General features: G+C 36.2%; 3 protein-coding genes across 3 annotated transcripts; 2 read left to right on the top strand and 1 right to left on the bottom strand.

Moving 5' to 3' along the window:
- Window positions 1-8,241: 8,241 nt before the first annotated feature.
- Window positions 8,242-9,033, bottom strand: LOC125471311 (major strawberry allergen Fra a 1-3-like). Its single transcript, XM_048571592.1, has one exon. It carries the CDS (start codon window positions 8,931-8,933, stop codon window positions 8,454-8,456), a length of 480 nt encoding a protein of 159 aa, XP_048427549.1. The 5' UTR covers window positions 8,934-9,033; the 3' UTR covers window positions 8,242-8,453.
- A 6,256-nt stretch (window positions 9,034-15,289) lies between these two features.
- LOC125471338 (major strawberry allergen Fra a 1-3-like) lies at window positions 15,290-15,997 on the top strand. The gene has a single exon (XM_048571651.1). It carries the CDS (start codon window positions 15,305-15,307, stop codon window positions 15,782-15,784), a length of 480 nt encoding a protein of 159 aa, XP_048427608.1. The 5' UTR covers window positions 15,290-15,304; the 3' UTR covers window positions 15,785-15,997.
- A 2,200-nt stretch (window positions 15,998-18,197) lies between these two features.
- LOC103959355 (major strawberry allergen Fra a 1-3-like) lies at window positions 18,198-18,985 on the top strand. Its single transcript, XM_009371704.3, has one exon. It carries the CDS (start codon window positions 18,291-18,293, stop codon window positions 18,768-18,770), a length of 480 nt encoding a protein of 159 aa, XP_009369979.2. The 5' UTR covers window positions 18,198-18,290; the 3' UTR covers window positions 18,771-18,985.
- The last annotated feature ends 1,695 nt before the right edge of the window (window positions 18,986-20,680 follow it).

Here is a 20,680-nt window from a genome sequence, read left to right as displayed (position 1 = left end):
TACAGAGAACAATGATCTAATTCTTTTTAGGTAATTTATGATTGAATATCATAATTCATAGATGTTCGGGTTATATTGGGTTTGAATGGTTGCGGGCTAAACAAGTGAGAAATGGAGCCCAAAAATGGGCTTAGCAGTGGGCACCCCAACAATTGGTTCCGGGCTGGAAGCAGAACATGCCGAAAATTTGGCTTGGCCCGAGAAATGGAGCACCCATGCTGTCGGCTTTGCAGTGAAAAAAGGGGCTCCTAAGTTACCACTCCTTGATCGCTGATTCTACCCCGAATGTCTGACTGCATTTCCAGTTAAAATGGAATATTACTAATGAAATTGTATTATACATTCAGAATAACCCTAAGAAGATATGATCATATTATCTAACCAATTCTCTCTTCATGTGTTCCTCAAAAAATCTGATTCATGCAGATTCTTCCCCCAACTAAAGAAGAGATCTTGGCGGAATTGCCGCATATGAAATTGAGCATAATTTTTCATAGCCCACTTTTTTTCTCGAGAAGAGATGGGAAACATGGTCAATTTCATTTGATTGAATAGTTGACCCAGCTCCTTGTTGTTTGAAGGTTTTTTTTTTTTTTACAAAAAGCAAACATGAGATAGCAAATCCAGTCTTTCAATAAGATTTTGAAAAGCAGATGTTATCTACAACAACATGGGGTGTGGAGCTAACCCCACAACATGTAACATGAGATGAGTTTGGTAACTCACTTATACTATAAGAGACATAGGGCTAAAGAGAGCCACAAAATGATCCTTTGTGTATAATTTTGTATAATCTCGAATGTTATCAGTTTGGAGCTTGAGCTGAGAAGAAGGCAGCCTAACAGCAGCAGGAGCCCAGCAAAGCTGGGTTGACCCGAGCGAGGTGTCAACCATCAGGCCTGGCAAGGAGAAGGAGCCCAAAAAACTGGACTTGAGCTCAGTGTGCGTAGCAAGCACATGGAGCTGCAGGGTGCCATTTTGCGGCATAGGCCACAGCGCAGGCTCGGCTCGGCACATTGGCACGATGTAGCTTCAGGCGGCGGCACAACTGTGATTTTCTCTTCTTTATTTTTTTTTATTTAGGTTTATAAAACCCTAGTTTGTGTTTCTATTTTTTTTTTTTCCTTTGACTCACACAATTCAACATAACAATGTAGCATATTATAACATAACTTGCATATTCGAAATTTGGACATATAAATTGTGTGTGCATGCACATGCTATATATATTGAATAGTATATGCAATATACAATATGTAAAATAGGGTCTTTTAGAGATAAGGATTAAATGAGATGATTTTACTACTATTTACAATATGTAAAATATGGGCTTTATTTTAATGCACCATAACATATCACTTATAAGAAAACCACATATTTTATTACTATTTACAACAATGCCATATTCATTGTTTGCAACATAACCTCCACCATTAGAGTTTTGAAAATGTAACCGTAGATTCACTATCACCCATAAATGTAACATCCTTTTCATTTTCTACAAGATATCATCTTTTTTGTCTATATTGTACCTTTTTATTTTATTTTTATAATGATTCAAATTTGAAATATTTTATAACCAGTTCCATTGCCATACTTTTGAAAGCTCTCATAATGATATTGTGTGGAGAATACACTAATTTACAACCAAAAATTGTCTAGGCAGAAATAGGATTACTTTACAATGCATACCATGTGTTAATTGAAAGGCCTGTGTGGGGAATTTCATTGTTTGGTTCTGTTGGTCGATTAGGTACGTTGGTTATGTTTTGTAAATAACAATTAGGTACGTTGTGCTAGTTTACGTCCGAAGTTTTCGAAATTTCGGTACAATCTATTATGTTGTGATTTCAATTAGGTATGTTATATAGTTTAGGTCCTATATATTCGGTACGATCAATTTGGTATGGTTCATATGTTTTATGTGTTAGGTCATTAAGCCTGGTATATTCGGTACGATCAATTTGGTATGGTTTGTATTTTTTATGTTTTAATTCATTAGGTCCAGTAGATTCGGTATGATCAATTTGGTACGGTTTGTATTTTTCATGTTTCAGTTCATTAGGTTTGGTAAATTCGAGATGGTCGATTTGGAGCAGTTTGTAATTTTTATGTTTTAGTCCATTAGGTTAGATAATTTTTGTATTATTGATTCATTAGGCCTCAAGCATTAGTTATGACTAGAAATATGGCCCGCGCGTTGCTGCGGGGTTAGTAACCGTATAAAAAAAATATGTTTCGAAGCTATAAGAGATTGTTAAAGAAGGTTAATTTTATTTATATTGAAAGATGTTTGAGCTTTTTGAAAGAATCATTACAAGAAGACTATAAATTAGGTGAATGAAGCACTTGGAATCCCTTGAACCAATTTATGAATATATATGAAACTATATTATTGGAACCATTTTATGGAAAGTTGTAGTGCTATGGTACAATGGATTATAGTTTCAAAACCAACAAAAGAATGCAAGACAGAATATATACGCAGAAAAGTAAAAACTATTAAGTTTGAAAGATATGAACAACTCACCTTGCAGGAAATGCGGAGTGATCAGAGTTGGGTTCCATTGGTCTCTCAGAATATCCAGACAAATTGCTCCATTTTGACTGCTAATATTAGGGTACCTTCAACATATGAGACACATACACACACAAAAAACATTATTAGTGATCCCTATGCATATCGTTTCTCTGAGTATTCCAATTCAGCAGTCCCTAGAATCTTACACAGTGGCACCTGGCTGTTTCTCCGACTTTACAAACTGTTTTTTCTTTAAAGCACATTCTGCTGAAGAATAGATTCTTCACAAAAATTATGCAATACGATTTACTGATGTTGGAAAGAAAAAACTGAAACACAAAGACATAAGCTGAATTTCAAAACAGAGTAAATCATTCATACAAGGCAAATGAAGAGAGACAAATCAAGGGATCAAAAAAATATGAAAGCGAAGTCCTTACATGGACATTTTCCTTGTTATGAGGGCACACAGAATGCACGGGAGCATCATGGACATTTTGTACGACCTATTATATCACCACTTTTTCAAAACCAACCTTAATGGCCTTATCATCACCGCAAGTTATGGCACAGAGTTGCTTAGCCGGGTTGCAGAATGCCAAATCATTAACACTACCAGCATGAGCATCGATCTAGAAATTGATAAAAGTATTGGAAAAGAGAATAGCAAAATGAAATATACTGAAAAGGTAGAAGATGCAGAATATGCAACTCCTGTTTGAAAGAACAATTGCACTTAAGGTTTTCTAGAAAAAGCTACCGTGGATCGTATTCAAGCTTACCAATCAGGATCACGGCTCAAAACTAACTGTTAAAACCTTTCATAATAGTAAATTATTGTTCTTTCTTAAGATTCCAAATAATGGGATACACAATCGTTTTATAGTTATATATATGGATACTTGACTCTCATCAGTCTTATATACTCCCCTTGTGGCAATGAGACTTTTTTATGAGCACTTTAGACAAAGGGCAAGCTTTGAGTATTCAAAAGTTTTTCAATTTCTCAGTTTGCTCTGGGCCTCGTGATATACCGATAGCAGTTAAAGATGAATGAACAAAACAATAAAGATGGGTCACAACCAAAGGAAAACTGAAATAGAGAAACGAAGAAGGAAAACCATAAATGGAACCCAAACTCAAAGAGAGTGAGAGAGTTAAATCCAAAAGCTTAACCCAATCTATTTTGCATACCATTTGACCATATTAAGAAAAATATGAAATTTGCACCCCCATTTGACCATATTAAGGATAGAGGGCACTCACATCGTGGTAGTAGTAATCTTCTTGGTTATGCTTTTCCTCAAAACTGCCATAAAAAACCCCATAAAGCTCAAAAATTTAGAAACTATAAAGAAAAGGTTCAAAATTTCCATCAGAAACACAGAATGTATACTCATTCCACAAACATAGAGCAAAACACATTTATCCCTATCGATCAAGAAAATTCATAACAATAAATATACCTAAAATTTTCTTACCAATTCAGCAAAAGCCCAACCAATTCAAAAACGAACCACCACAATAAACTAGTTCAACTTTTTCTTTTTTCGAATTAAAGACAAATAAGGCAAAACCATTAAAAATATGGATAAATAAGGCAAAACCAGTTTATTGTGGTTTCAAAATAAGGCAAAACCAGTTTATTGTGGTTTCAAAATAAGGCAAAACCAGTTTATTAAAGTGTCTTGTTCACATCGAATAAAATATTTGCAATCAAACAAACACGATCAGTAGACCCAAATTTTTTTACAGAGAATTTCAAAATATCCCAACCTTCTTGCCAAATGTTTGAACTATTCTAAAAACACAGACAAACACCATGTTTACTATTTCTCTTCATTTGTTTCATCCACCTGAACAAAACACAATATACAAACACATCTATTTAATTCAGGCTCAACTATATTATAAGAGGTCCATCCAAACAACTGAAAAAACATATAAATAAAAGGAAAACTAATGAAAAGAGCTTGAAAACTTTGAGTTTTAACGATAAGGACAAAATAAAGGGTAAAGTGAATAGTACCAGTATTGACTTTTTAGTGTAAAAATATGGTTTTTCGTTAAAATGAACAGTACCGGAAGCTTTTCGTTAAAATTCCCTATAAAAAAAGATTTGGAAAACCAACCTTTTTACAACAACAGCAGTTCCAGCGCTAGGCAATTAATTTAACAGAAAACAAATTAATCTGCAATTAAAAACAACCAGATTAGCTAAATTCATTCATAGAAGAACAAATCCACACTCACACTTACATAACAAAACACAGAGAGAGTATAAAATCAACCGAAATACCTTAATGGCTTTTAGATTTTGAACTCTGCTTGCAAAACAACGGCACAGAAAAATGATTCCAACAACGAAAAGCCGTTACCAAGTGAAGCCAAAAAAACCAAATTTCAATTGACCTATAAATACCAAATTGGAAAACCTAGACACAAAAAATCCAACACAATGACCAAAAACAATGCACAAACAGATCTATTTAATTTACTTTCCTTCACATCATAAAAAGTTTGTTGAAACAGCTAAAAAGCCCCGAATAAGAAGATCAAAAAACCAACCTTTTTCCAACACCGCTTGTTTTAAGTACCACCTTAACGGGAAGAAAGTTAATCTGAAACAAAAACAAACCTCATTAACCAAATCAGCACAAACAACAACAGATTCACATTCAAAAACACAAAACACAAAACGCAAAACACACACACAGAATATGTGACTAACAACATGCCTTCATACTTTCTGCATTCAGAACAGTATCAACAAAAAAAACCACAGAAGACAACAATAGTGATTAGAGAAGGGCTAGATATCGTAAAGCTCTATATGCTTAACCACATGCATTGATGATATTTAAGCACAGTCTCTACTGCACTGTCTATTTTGTTACAAACATATATATTGGATGTTATTTTTCTCACTTAACATGGATTATAATGTTGCTTTATGTACACTAATTTAAAAGTCGAAAAGCAGATAAGCTAAGAAAATTTGAATGCAAGAAGGAAGAACCGCAGATGGAGGTAGGGGTGCAACTTGGGTTGGGCCAATCCGAACCCGCTCATGTCCAACCCGACTTTACACCCGAACAAGTGGGTGTTTTTTTTAGTTATAACCTGCCTGAACCCAACCCAATTTCAACCCGTTCATTGATTGTGTTGAGTTGGGTTGATCATTTGCCCGTCCATCCCTAAACCAACCTGACTAACCAAACCCAATCTAACCAGATTGTAACCGATATCAATTAATGCTCATACTACACGCAAGTGAGCCAAGTCCAAAAACCAACACAATTTCTAATATATTTTTTTTTTAAATTACCCTTTATAATTACTTAAGTTTTTAGAGAATAAGAAGTTTTGATTAGTCAATCCATATTTGTAGTCTCTAAATGCTAAAGCTTTATAGTAGATGGATTTATGAAATTAAAGTTAGGTAGCTTTGATGCTACTTGGCTTAATTTTTTTAGGAATTCTTGGAAATTAAGTTGTTACAAGATTAAACTTAAAAAAGTTGGGCAACCCGAACTCAACCCAATTAAACCCGAGCCCAAATGAACCCGAATGAAACTCAACCTGAACCTGAGCCCAAATTGTAAAAGTTGGGTTAAGATTGGGTTAACATTCTAATTCGCCCGAATTGCACCCCTAGATGGAGGTAAGTCATGCCACATGAGGATGAGGAAAAACAAGCTATTAAATCATCATCATGGGTGTGTTAACTCATGGGCGTATTTATGGTATGAATTACAAAATGGTTTACAAGGAAAACGAAATCAGGGCTTTCATTTCATCACTTAAGGGTATTATGAGGGAGAGATTCAGATGTTATTCAATTATTATGATTTGCTGGTAATTGAAATGTCGCTTCCCATCGGTTAAGTAAATTAAAGTAGTTAGGAAAATGGAACTTAACATTCGTAACTACAAATTTGCATTAAAAATAGAAAAGAATAAAAAATAAATAAAAAAATAAAAAAAACCTTACAGGAATAATTAGATCCATTAATTTTTAGTTTATTGCTAACGAAAGGAAATACAACATTTACTCTTCAATCAAAACCTTCAATTACATACAAGCCAAACATTGTTTTAGAAGGGGAAAAATATATTAAAAAAGGGATTAAAATCACACCAATATTTGATGGAAAAGATGACACAATACTGAATAACACATGAAAGCAGCAGCAGACAATGTTTAGTTGTAGGCATCCTGGTGCTCCAAGAGGTAGTTCTCAATCAGCTTGAAGAGATGGGAGGCCTTCTCTTTGCCAGCCTTAACATTCTCTTCCTTGATCTCAACATCTCCCTTGGTGTGGTAATGGTTGGTGCTCTTGATTACGCAACCGCTGCTGAAAGCCACCAACTAGTCTTGTAACAGATTTTCTCAATTGTTTCGGATATAGCATCTTCCTCAAAGACACTATACTTGTACAAAAAGTTGTCCTTGTCAACTCCATCGATTCTGTGCTTGACATAGCTGTATGCTATATACTTCATAGTGACTTTATATGAATTAGAGGGAAATGGTCTATAGACTCGTGTAAGTCATGTGCATATATTTGATGAAATTGTGAGTTGAACTTGTACGATCCCTATTTGATAAAATTGGCAAATTGGTTTGATGAACTTGTACGATCCTAACATATATGGCGTGAGGTACACTAATTTAAAAATCGGAAATCAAATAAGCTAAGAAAATTCGAATGCAAGAAGCAAGAACTGCGGATGGAGGTGAGTCATGCCACATACGGATGAGGAAAAACAAGCTCTTAAATCGTCATCTTGTTGGAGTTTGAGACCCCCTTGTCCCACATTGGTCAACAATATTTTTTCACTAGCCTTTATATAGGCTTATTCCCTTTTCTTAGTAATTGGAACTTGGACCATTTGGAAATGGATTGAAGGCTTGGGCCTTATGGTTGTGTGGATTAGGCTTGAATATAATATAGCCTAAATACAATTAATATTAATTAATCAAGACAAGGGCCTTGGGGCACTTGGGGCCTTGAAATTTAAAATTAATCAGATTCATTAATTAAAAATCTTTTGATTAAAAGACACATCTATTAGAAAGAGTTGTATATTACACTGAATAGGTATTAGAAAGGGTGTGAAACAACCTATATATTTGCAATCATAGTATCCAAGTGAGAATCATCTTTTCTTCCCTCCTTGTCTTCCGTACAAAATTTCCAGAGAGTAAACACACAAAGCAATTCGCTAGAGTTCTATAATCCAGGTCGAGCAGACATTGTAGAACCACAAGTACACGAGTGGGACGGAAATACTGTTCGAATGACATAGAGTTTAGGCTAGCCTCTACCTTCAATTCATTCAAGTTAGTATCATTTTAATTTTTTGTATTTATTGTGTAATGCATTATGTATTACAAGTATTTTTGAATAATAAATTATAAGTATTTCGATGCTGTATTTCTATTATTTATTGGTTCTAAATTGTTCTCCAACACATCCTGGGTGTATTAACTCATGGGCTTATTTATGGTATGAATTACCAAATGGTTTACAAGGAAAACGAAATCAGAGTTATCCCTTCATCACTTTATGCCATATGTGGTAGAGATTCAAATGTTATTCAATTATTATGATTTGCGGGTAATTGAAATGTCGCTTCTCATGCGTTCAGTAAACTAAAGGAGTTAGGAAGGTGGAACATAACATTGGCAAATACAAACTTGCATTAAGAAAGACTTGCAGGAATAATCAGATCCATTAATTTTGAGTTTATTGCAAATGAAAGGAAAAACAACATTCACTCTTCAATCAAAACCTTCAATTACGTACAAGCCAAACACTGTTTTGGAAGGGAAGAAAATATATAAAACGGATTAAAATCACACCAATATTTGACGGTAAAGATGACACGAGACTGAATAACACATAAATGCAGCAGCAAACAATGTTTAGTTGTAGGCATCCTGGTGCTCCAAGAGGTAGTTCTCAATCAGCTTGAAGAGGTGGGAGGCCTTCTCTTTGCCAGCTTTAACATGCTCTTCCTTGATCTCAACATCTCCCTTGGTGTGGTAGTGGCTGGTGCTCTTGATGATGCAACCGTTGCCGGAAGCCACCAACTTAGTCTCGTAACAGATTTTCTCAATTGTTTCGGAGATAGCATCTCCCTCAATCACACTATACTTATACACAAAGTTGTCCTTGTCAACTCCATCGATTCTGTGCTTCACATAGCTATATGTGCTACCTTCACCGAAGTTGATCTTCTTAATGGTTCCAACTCCACCATCTCCTTCAAGGATCTCAGTGCTCTTCACTGCTTGTGGTGCAATCTTGGGGATGAGGTTGTCAGCATCAAGAACAAAGGCATTGTACAACCTAGCGGGGGGGATGACGGAGGTGAACTCGGATTCGTATGTGAAAACACCCATGATTCTGAGATGTGTTTGTGAAGTGGGAAAATAACCGACGAAGAGGAAGACTAAGAAAGAAAGATGATGTATTGGGAGATTTTGAGTTGTGAAGAAGTGAGGAGGATATTGGTATTTATAGGCTTGAGGTAGAAGGTGGATCAAAAGGTTTACGCAAGCTCCTAATTGTTTAATGGGTTTTATTCGTCGTGGACGTGGGAACCATTACTTTTGTACATGGAAATTTTGTAATGTAATCAAGGAAAGGACCATCTGGAAATTGAATAAGAAATGGCCAATTACTCACGGGGTGGACTAACCTCAATTTTTTCTTTTGCTTACCAATTAGTGCTCTAGAGATCACACATCATTTTTTAAAGATATATTTTTACACTAAATTTGTGTTGAACTTGCGTCCAAATGTTCGAATCTAAGATCATTTATGTACAAGTAAATATAAATATCACTACACCGTAACATTAAATAATTAATATTTTAGAGGTCATATTCTCTCATAACTAAACACTTTTGTGTCTTTCGCTGTTATATTTGTAGGACTTTTCAATAATTCAATTTTTGTTGACGTATTATTGGAGTATCTCTAATCATATTCTCTATTAATAATTTTTGGACATTCACAACGGGCATAGTCACGGGCTGCGGACATAAGGGCATCTGAAAAAGATAATAGAATAGGACTCTGTATTTGGATAATATTTGTTACAATTGAATATTCCAGTTTGGAGATGTGAAAAGCCAAATGACGGCCAATCAAAAGTCGACGCATTGCAGCCAATGTTGAATTGCAGGTCAAGTCGTTCCTAAATTGAACTTCTGGAAGTGCATATACTAGTCGTGAGGCAGTAGGGACAACAATAGAATTGTACAGTACCAACTTGCATATACTGGTTGATGATCTACAGGCATAGCTGTTCACATCAGGTCAGGCTCTCAATTGTTGTGGTCTATATATAGCACCTACAGCATTCCCCTTCACTCCAAGTCAAAACCTGAATATTGTAGATCAACAATTTTCTTCATATTTCCTTAGAACTCTTTGATCGTTTTCATAATGGTTAGGCCATCTTCAACCGATGGCTGACCAGAGGGCTTGTTTTAGCCCCTGGCCTTTCAAGATTCTCCAAAATATTAATATTTTAATAAACAGTACAAGTCCATATTTGCCTCCGTCTCCAACCGAGGGCCAAAGGGCCAGATGGCTCGTTTTAGCCCTATCACAAAAAACAGTCTCCAACCGAGGGCCAAAGGACAATAGCGCCAAACATAATTTATTATTTAAAAACTACAATTTAAATGTTGTTTATGTTTTACGTTGTTAAATGTTTTTTTTATGTTGCATAATTTTTATGTTGGTTAATGTTATTAATATTGTTTCATATTGTTTAATGTTGTTTCATGTTACTTAATTTAATTTAATGTTGTATAATGGCTTAGGAAGTTATAGAAAAAATAGAATTAAAAGAAATATGAAACAAATTTTGTGAAATAGAAGTTATAGGAAAAAAAATAGAATTTAAAATAAAATGAAACAAATTTTGTGAAATAGAAGTTATAGGAAAAAATGAAATTTAAAAAAAAAATGTGAAACAAATTTGTAAAATAAAAGTTATAGGAAAAAAAATAGAATTTAAAAAAAATATATGAAAAATAGAAGTTATAGGAAAAAATTTTTAAATAAAAAATAATAATAAAACTGTTAAAAAATATTAAAACAATTCATTTCGATTATATAACTGGCAGTAATACATTTATACTAGTAATACAATGTATTCCTATAGGTTATAAACGCCAGGAAATCCAACATAAGCAAAAAAAAAAAAAAATGGCATGTCGGGAAGTGGCTAGCCCTCTAGCCCTTTGGCCCTTTGGGATTCCGTGAGGCCCTCTCAGATTCCAGAGCCCTCTGGCCTAGCCCTCGGTAGGAGATGATTTTCGACCCTCTGGCCATCTGGACCCTTCAGTTGGAGATGGCCTTAACCCCTGATGCCTACAAGTTATAACTAAATTAAAACCTGTTCATATTTGTGGTATGTGTTCAAGTGCTTTGTTTTGGCTTCGTTTTGATTTATAGGAAAATAGTAATAAGACATTCTAGTTGGAATAAAATTAAAAAATATTAATATTTTTGTAATACTCTTCAAGAAATATTAATGAAAGTCTTTGTTCTAACTTGTAATGACACACCCCAACCGAGGCCAGGGCATGCTGGCCGTCACGTGGAAGTGACGTATCCATGTGCACAGTGCGGAAGCTAAAGGAAATAATATAAAAGTACGAATAATTTAAAAACTAGCAAATATAATGTGATAAAGTATGTGCTAGCGTAAGCAAGTCGCTGAATTCAGAGCTTGAAGCCTACAGCAGTCCAAAAGAAACGATACAACAATAGTGCACCCGAAGGTGACCCTACATAGGTGAGTGTCTGTCAGAATGCCGGGACGTCCTCTGGGGAAAACCACCGAACCCGCTAAGCTACTAGAACCTGGAGGGGCGCAAAACAAAAGCGTGAGTGGGCAAAAACAAATTCTTTGAAAACCATTTCATAAAATACATTCTAACCCCTCGCCGTAAAATCTGTATACTTCCCAGAAAATAAACACATATACGTAGATATGCTAAGTCATGCTCAAAGGTATGTCATCTCGAAACCTCATAATAACATGCAAGTGCTCAGGTATAAATCACATCAATAGCATAATAATCTGACAGCCGGAGTCCCCTAAGTGACCTGTACGGCTGAATGTAGAGCTCAAATCTCAAATTCAATCACTAAACCTGCCCATGAGTCGGAACCACCTATAGTGGTCTGTACGACAGGCCTGGGTGTAATACATATGAACGCTCTAGTGCTACGATCACGTGAAGGCTGTGCGAATAATCGCGGGTCACCTACGAGTCGGAACCACCGATAGTGGTCTGTACGACAGGACTGTGCACCTAACTTGGATTCAAGCTGAGCGTGTGGTGCGGGAGGTGAACAACACGTGAAGGACTGTGCCCTACTCTGGGCGGGAGCACTAACACCGGGGGTGCAGGTTATGAGCTCTCTAAGCATTTCTAACCACTATTTAATGCAATCGTTAACTAACGCTTACCTGGCACTTACCTATGCCTCCACAGCACCAACATATATATATATATATATATATATAACATATGCGTATCGAATATATAATTAAATGTATATGCCACTAATCATGCTTAACCACCAATTACATACAAGGAATGGCATATAACGAAGCATTCATACTAAATTCTGGGAAATAATATGTATATAGGTATATACGGAAAACAAAAGCCCACTCACTGGTATGTGGAAGGGTCGTAGCCCCCCTGCCTCGAATGTGCACGCTCGTCCTCGGGATACGTGTCACCTATATGCGAATTAACTATAAAAACGTTAATTTTAAAGCACATAACCGTCCGTTCAAAATAACTTCTCATACATTGCTCAAAATGGACAATTGAATATACCAACGTGATCTACACAACCTCACGAGCACACCCATAATTTTAAAATAATTTTTGGACCTCCCACGCGCCCTCACGCGCCAAAACAGGCACGGACCCACGCGCCCCCACGGGCGGCCACGTGCCAGGCACACTGACGGCGTCAAGTGACGCCGTCAGGAATATTCCATTAAACCAACGGAATATTCCGTTAAACCTAACTAACGCCGTCACTGCCGTTAGGAATATTCCGTTAAACCTTAACGGAATATTCTCCCTTCTTCTCCGATCAACCCTTGCCGGACTCCGGCCACCGGAAAACTGGGAAAGTTTAAAACCCACTATTCTCCGTCGTTTTTCATCCATTTTTCACGTATTTTAAACCAAAATGAAGCCCTAAACGTCATCTACCACGTTGAACTAGTTTTAGAGCCTAAAAACAACGGAATCAAACTTTCTAAAAATATGAAAATCCGGCTAAACTTACAGTTCGTGATTTCGACGTCCAAATCCGTCCAACGATACACTCCCAAGCTCCTTGGGACCTCACAAGGACATCTACAAGCTTAAAATTTACAGAAACACGCAAGAATGAGTTTGCATGAATAGTGCACAAATCGGAAAACCTCGAATCGACGTGAAAATGGTGGTTTCCCTACCTGAAAATGGTACGTCAGTGCTCCCCTCGACCTCACGATCACAACTACACCCTTGGTTTCCTCGATCTGTGTGAAATATGGTAGGTGTGTGTGTGTCCGTACCAGTTTAAGGAAGAGGAAGAAGAAGAATAAGGACTCGGGGGAGAGAGAGAGAGAGACAGGGAAAGTGACAGAGGAAGAGGGAGAGTGAGACAGTGTGTGTGCAGGTGTGGGTGTGGTCCAACACATGCCGCACACACACAAAATAACCAAATAACATAACAAGACAAACTAGGGTTAAAACGGTCAAATCACATGTACGTTTCGATAATTCCGGGACGGGATGTCACATGTAACTTGCAAATGTTGGCATAAATTACGATTAGCACAAACCTTTCAAAATTACTTTGACTAAAATAAGTATTTGATGTCACATGAAAATTAACCTTGCACAAACCTTTCAAAATTACTTTGAACTAGTTGACGTCACATTAAAATTACGATGAGCACAAACCATTCAAAATACATCTTCCTATACACCTCCGACTAAAGCTGCTCAAAGATGTATAATTTTGATCAGAAAGTTCTTCAATGAGCAATTTTAATGTGGCGTCAAATACTCATTTTAGTCAAAAGTCAAGTTTTTTTTTTTAATTATCTTTTTATGTCTCGAAAGGAATAATCAATTAACAGTGGGTCCAAATTTAAATTTGCATCAATTCTTTTGAGCAAACTACTTGTAAATCTTTTGAAAATATAAATAGTGAAAGACTTTGAAGTTCTACCAAAAATCAGAACTTCAAGTTCTTTCACTATTTATGAAAAGGCTCGTGCAGGTTAAGACATTTAATGTCCTTTTTTTCCTTCTTCTTTAGATTTAAGCAATAAGAAAATTCATAGCCAAAAGTTATATTTGGCTGTAAATATAGCTAAATCATTTCTAATGCATTGAAAAAGTACCGTTATTTTTTATTGCAATATGAAGTCATGATATAACTTTGGAGTCAAGTGAAACCATTACCCTCGGTAGATGGAAAATACTAGAAAGATCACATATTTGAACTACATTAGTGCATCATTTGGTGTGATAAATGAGAACAAACAAGCATGCATAAGTATAACAGAACTAAAGTCGTGGCATAGAGTCGATTATATAACGTACAAATACTAACTCGATTGGTTGTTTATCGATATTCAGGCTCATTCAACACAAACCTACTATAAATATTATGTAACATCCCATATCATTCAGGGGAGTAGATCATGTAAGCCTTATATGCATATTCTCATCTCTACCTAGCACGAGGCCTTTTGGGAGTTCACTGGCTTCGGGTTCCATGGGAACTCCGAAGTTAAGCGAGTAGCGCGCAAGAGCACTCCCATGAGGGGTGACCCACTGAGAAGTTTTCGTCTGAATTCCCAGAAACAAAACCGTGAGGGCATGGTTGGGGCCCAAAACAGACAATATCGTGCTACGATGGAATCGAGTCCGGAATGTAATGGGGATCCGGACCAGGATGTGACATATTATGTTAAATTTTCAGAAACACTAATATGACGATATTCTAAACCGATCATGCAATCTCATTTGAATAAAACACTTGGGAACGAGTAACATTGTAGTTTCATGACAGTCCTTATGTTGATCAAAGAGTTCAGATATGTAGATATGTAATGAATCAAAAAGGGAACTTAGGTTTATTCTAGACCATAAAGATATTATTGAGTCAGTAGTCAACTTAGCACACCAGCTCTGCTGTAAGAGAAATTTTTCCAAGTGCCAGGCACACCATAACACATGGTGTTCCCTCACACATTAGGATTTGACATCTTGAATATCCTTCAATTTTATATTTCAATAAATAAATAAAACTAAATCCTAATGTGTGAGGGAACACCATGTGTCATGGTGTTCCGGCACTTGGAAAAATTTCTCCTGCTGTAATATTTCGATCATCAAGTCTTAGAACATTTTCTATTAAAAAAATTCCACATTATTAATTAGCACACCAGCTAGTTGTATTAAGTTGGAATTTACAAAATCAACTTCTAGAGGTGCCTTTCTTTGACTATTCAAATTGGAAACAGCCAATGGGAAATTAAAAACTGTCCAAATTTCTCTATCAGTGGGGGTCCACATTACATGACAGCCCCTCAGCAATAACCTATAAATACCACCTCGATATCTTCCACCATCAAATACCTTCATTATCAATTTCTCTTTTGATCTTCCTTCACATTTCATTCTTACTTCGATCATTTTCCAAGCTCTCAATCATTACCATGGGTGTCTTCACATATGAAACTGAATTTGCCTCAGTCTGCCCTCCTGCTAGGTTGTACAATGCTCTTGTTCTTGATGCTGACAACCTCATCCCAAAGATTGCTCCACAAGCAGTTAAAACTGCTGAAATTCTTGAGGGAGATGGAGGTGTTGGAACCATCAAGAAGATTAGCTTTGGTGAAGGAAGTGAATACAGCTATGTGAAGCACAAGGTTGATGGAATTGACAAAGATAACTTTGTCTACAATTACAGTTTGATTGAAGGAGATGTCATTTCTGACAAGATTGAGAAAATCTCTTATGAGACTAAATTGGTGGCTTCCGGTAGCGGTTCTGTCATCAAAAGCACCAGCCATTACTACACTAAGGGAGATGTTGAGATTAAGGAAGAGCATGTTAAGGCCGGGAAAGAAAAAGCCCATGGTTTATTCAAGCTCATTGAGAACTACCTTGTCGCCAACCCTGATGCATATAACTAAAACCATCGATCTAAATATGATTCTGCACGCTATGGAGTAGGGGAAACAAATTTTGTATCCTCTCCTTTTTTTTCTGTTTATTCAGCGGTGTGGCTTTCCATTTTTTCTTTGCTCATAGGGAAGCAGTTTGTTTGCAATTTGGAGTTATGATTCAAGTGTAATATTGTATTTGATTTTAATCTCAATAAATGAAACAACATTCGATTACTTTTATACAGAGAACAATGATCTAATTCTTTTTAGGTAATTTATGATTGAATATCATAATTCATGGATGTTCGGGTTATATTGGGTTTGAATGGTTGCGGGCCAAACAAGTGAGAAATGGAGCCCAAAAATGGGCTTAGCAGTGGGCACCCCAACAATTGGTTCCGGGCTGGAAGCAGAACATGCCGAAAAATGGAGCACCCATGCTGTCGGCTTTGCAGTGAAAAAAGGGGCTCCTAAGTTACCACTCCTTGATCGCTGATTCTACCCCAAATTATCATATTATCTAACCAATTCTCTCTTCATGTGTTCCTCAAAAAATCTGATTCATGCAGATTCTTCCCCCAATTAAAGAAGAGATCTTGGCGGAATTGCCGCGTATGAAATTGAGCATAATTTTTCATAGCCCACTTTTTTTCTCGAGAAGAGATGGGAAACATGGTCAATTTCATTTGATTGAATAGTTGACCCAGTTCCTTGTTGTTTGAAGAAACCCTCTGCTTCAATTGGTATTTTTTTTTTTTTTACAAATAGCAAACATGAGATAGCAAATCCAGTCTTTCACTAAGATTTTGAAAAGCAGATGTTATCTACAACAACATGGGGTGTGGAGCTAACCCCACAACATGTAACATGAGATGAGTTTGGTAACTCACTTATACTATAAGAGACATAGGGCTAAAGAGAGCCACAAAATGATCCTTTGTGTATAATTTTGTATAATCTCGAATGTTATCAGTTTGGAGCTTGAGCTGAGAAGAAGGCAGCCTAGCAGCAGCAGGAGCCCAGCAAAGCTGGGTTGACCCGAGCGAGGTGTCAACCATCAGGCCTGGCAAGGAGAAGAAGCCCAAAAAACTGGACTTGAGCTCTGTGTGCGTAGCAAGCACATGGAGCTGCATGTTGCCATTTTGCGGCTCGGCACATTGGCACGATGCAGTTTCAGGTGGCGGCACAACTGTGATTTTCTCTTCTTTATTTTTTTTTATTTAGGTTTATAAAACCCTAGTTTGTGTTTCTATTTTTATTTTTTTTTTCCTTTGACTCACACAATTCAACATAACAATGTAGCATATTATAACATAACTTGCATATTCGAAATTTGGACATATCAATTGTGTGTGCATGAACATGCTATGTATATTGAATACTATATGCAATATACAATATGTAAAATAGGGTCTTTTAGAGATAAGGATTAAATGAGATGATTTTACTACTATTTACAATACGTAAAATATGGGCTTTATTTTAATGCACCATAACATATCACTTATAAGAAAATCACATATTTTACTACTATTTACAACAATGCCATATTCATTGTTTGCAACGTAACCTCCACCATCAGAGTTTTGAAAATGTAACCGTAGATTCACTATCACCCATAAACGTAAAATATGGGGAAATTGAGTGTGGGTGTGGGTGAGGGAAGAAGATGAAGAAAGGGAGAGGAGGGAGGAGGGAGGAGGGAGAAGGGAGGAGGGGAGGGACGAAATGAGGGTTTTTTTGTTTTGGCCTTTTATTATTATTTAAATATTTAAAAAATATTAAATAATTATTTTTTAGTTTTTAATAATTTATTAATAGAAAGTAGGTCACGAATCAAGCCATGTTAGCACTTAACAGAAAAACTAACAGAAAAATTGACAGATGTATGACATTGTCACAAATTCATAAGATGCGGTATGAAATTGTCAATTTTAAAAGATGAGGTATGAAACTTTCGTGATCCCAATAGTTGAGGTAGTTTTTTGTACTTTAAACTTTTTTTTTTAATTTTACTTTTATTTATTATTTTAATATTTAAAAAATATTAAATATTTTTTTTAGTTTTTAATAATATTTTATTAATTTTTTAATAGAAAGTGGTCCTCGTCTATTGCCACGTCAGCATTTAACAGAAAAACTAACAGAAAAATTGACGGAGATATGACATTGTCACAAATTCGTAAGATGCGGTATGACATTGTCAATTTTAAAAGATGAGGTATGAAACTGTCATGACCCCAATAGTTGAGGTAGTTTTTTGTACTTTACCCTAAGTTGGAATTTACAAAATCAACTTCTAGAGGTGCCTTTCTTTGACTATTCAAATTGGAAACAGCCAATGGGAAATTAAAAACCGTCCAAATTTCTCTATCAGTGGGGGTCCACATTACATGACAGCCCCTCAGCAATAACCTATAAATACCACCTCGATATCTTCCACCATCAAATACCTTCATTATCAATTTCTCTTTTGATCTTCCTTCACATTTCATTCTTACTTCGATCATTTTCTAAGCTCTCAATCATTACCATGGGTGTCTTCACATATGAAACTGAATTTGCCTCAGTCTGCGCTCCTGCTAGGTTGTACAATGCTCTTGTTCTTGATGCTGACAACCTCATCCCAAAGATTGCTCCACAAGCAGTTAAAACTGCTGAAATTCTTGAGGGAGATGGAGGTGTTGGAACCATCAAGAAGATTAGCTTTGGTGAAGGAAGTGAATACAGCTATGTGAAGCACAAGGTTGATGGAATTGACAAAGATAACTTTGTCTACAATTACAGTTTGATTGAAGGAGATGTCATTTCTGACAAGATTGAGAAGATCTCTTATGAGACTAAATTGGTGGCTTCCGGTAGCGGTTCTGTCATCAAAAGCACCAGCCATTACCACACAAAGGGAGATGTTGAGATTAAGGAAGAGCATGTTAAGGCCGGGAAAGAAAGAGCCCATGGTTTGTTCAAGCTTATTGAGAACTACCTTGTCGCCAACCCTGATGCATATAACTAAAACCATCGATCTAAATATGATTCTGCACGCTATGGAGTAGGGGAAACAAATTTTGTATCCTCTCCTTTTTTTTCTGTTTATTCAGCGGTGTGGCTTTCCATTTTTTCTTTGCTCATACGGAAGCAGTTTTTGTTTGCAATTTGGAGTTATGATTCAAGTGTAATATTGTATTTGATTTTAATGTCAATAAATGAAACAACATTCGATTACTTTTATACAGAGAACAATGATCTAATTCTTTTTAGGTAATTTATGATTGAATATCATAATTCATAGATGTTCGGGTTATATTGGGTTTGAATGGTTGCGGGCTAAACAAGTGAGAAATGGAGCCCAAAAATGGGCTTAGCAGTGGGCACCCCAACAATTGGTTCCGGGCTGGAAGCAGAACATGCCGAAAATTTGGCTTGGCCCGAGAAATGGAGCACCCATGCTGTCGGCTTTGCAGTGAAAAAAGGGGCTCCTAAGTTACCACTCCTTGATCGCTGATTCTACCCCGAATGTCTGACTGCATTTCCAGTTAAAATGGAATATTACTAATGAAATTGTATTATACATTCAGAATAACCCTAAGAAGATATGATCATATTATCTAACCAATTCTCTCTTCATGTGTTCCTCAAAAAATCTGATTCATGCAGATTCTTCCCCCAACTAAAGAAGAGATCTTGGCGGAATTGCCGCATATGAAATTGAGCATAATTTTTCATAGCCCACTTTTTTTCTCGAGAAGAGATGGGAAACATGGTCAATTTCATTTGATTGAATAGTTGACCCAGCTCCTTGTTGTTTGAAGGTTTTTTTTTTTTTTACAAAAAGCAAACATGAGATAGCAAATCCAGTCTTTCAATAAGATTTTGAAAAGCAGATGTTATCTACAACAACATGGGGTGTGGAGCTAACCCCACAACATGTAACATGAGATGAGTTTGGTAACTCACTTATACTATAAGAGACATAGGGCTAAAGAGAGCCACAAAATGATCCTTTGTGTATAATTTTGTATAATCTCGAATGTTATCAGTTTGGAGCTTGAGCTGAGAAGAAGGCAGCCTAACAGCAGCAGGAGCCCAGCAAAGCTGGGTTGACCCGAGCGAGGTGTCAACCATCAGGCCTGGCAAGGAGAAGGAGCCCAAAAAACTGGACTTGAGCTCAGTGTGCGTAGCAAGCACATGGAGCTGCAGGGTGCCATTTTGCGGCATAGGCCACAGCGCAGGCTCGGCTCGGCACATTGGCACGATGTAGCTTCAGGCGGCGGCACAACTGTGATTTTCTCTTCTTTATTTTTTTTATTTAGGTTTATAAAACCCTAGTTTGTGTTTCTATTTTTTTTTTTTCCTTTGACTCACACAATTCAACATAACAATGTAGCATATTATAACATAACTTGCATATTCGAAATTTGGACATATAAATTGTGTGTGCATGCACATGCTATATATATTGAATAGTATATGCAATATACAATATGTAAAATAGGGTCTTTTAGAGATAAGGATTAAATGAGATGATTTTACTACTATTTACAATATGTAAAATATGGGCTTTATTTTAATGCACCATAACATATCACTTATAAGAAAACCACATATTTTATTACTATTTACAACAATGCCATATTCATTGTTTGCAACATAACCTCCACCATTAGAGTTTTGAAAATGTAACCGTAGATTCACTATCACCCATAAATGTAACATCCTTTTCATTTTCTACAAGATATCATCTTTTTTGTCTATATTGTACCTTTTTATTTTATTTTTATAATGATTCAAATTTGAAATATTTTATAACCAGTTCCATTGCCATACTTTTGAAAGCTCTCATAATGATATTGTGTGGAGAATACACTAATTTACAACCAAAAATTGTCTAGGCAGAAATAGGATTACTTTACAATGCATACCATG

Source organism: the organism of the source record quoted next, unplaced genomic scaffold, assembly GCF_019419815.1.
Source record: "Pyrus x bretschneideri cultivar Hongxiangsu unplaced genomic scaffold, Pyrus_bretschneideri_v1 Contig6, whole genome shotgun sequence".
In the NCBI taxonomy this organism is placed as follows: Eukaryota; Viridiplantae; Streptophyta; class Magnoliopsida; order Rosales; family Rosaceae; genus Pyrus; species Pyrus x bretschneideri.
This window is presented reverse-complemented; position numbering and strand designations above follow the sequence as displayed.

Coding starts and splice junctions, on each gene's coding strand:
- LOC125471311 (XM_048571592.1), bottom strand. CDS start 8,933: ATGGGTGTTTTCACATACGAATCCGAGTTCACCTCCGTCATCCCCCCC.
- LOC125471338 (XM_048571651.1), top strand. CDS start 15,305: ATGGGTGTCTTCACATATGAAACTGAATTTGCCTCAGTCTGCCCTCCT.
- LOC103959355 (XM_009371704.3), top strand. CDS start 18,291: ATGGGTGTCTTCACATATGAAACTGAATTTGCCTCAGTCTGCGCTCCT.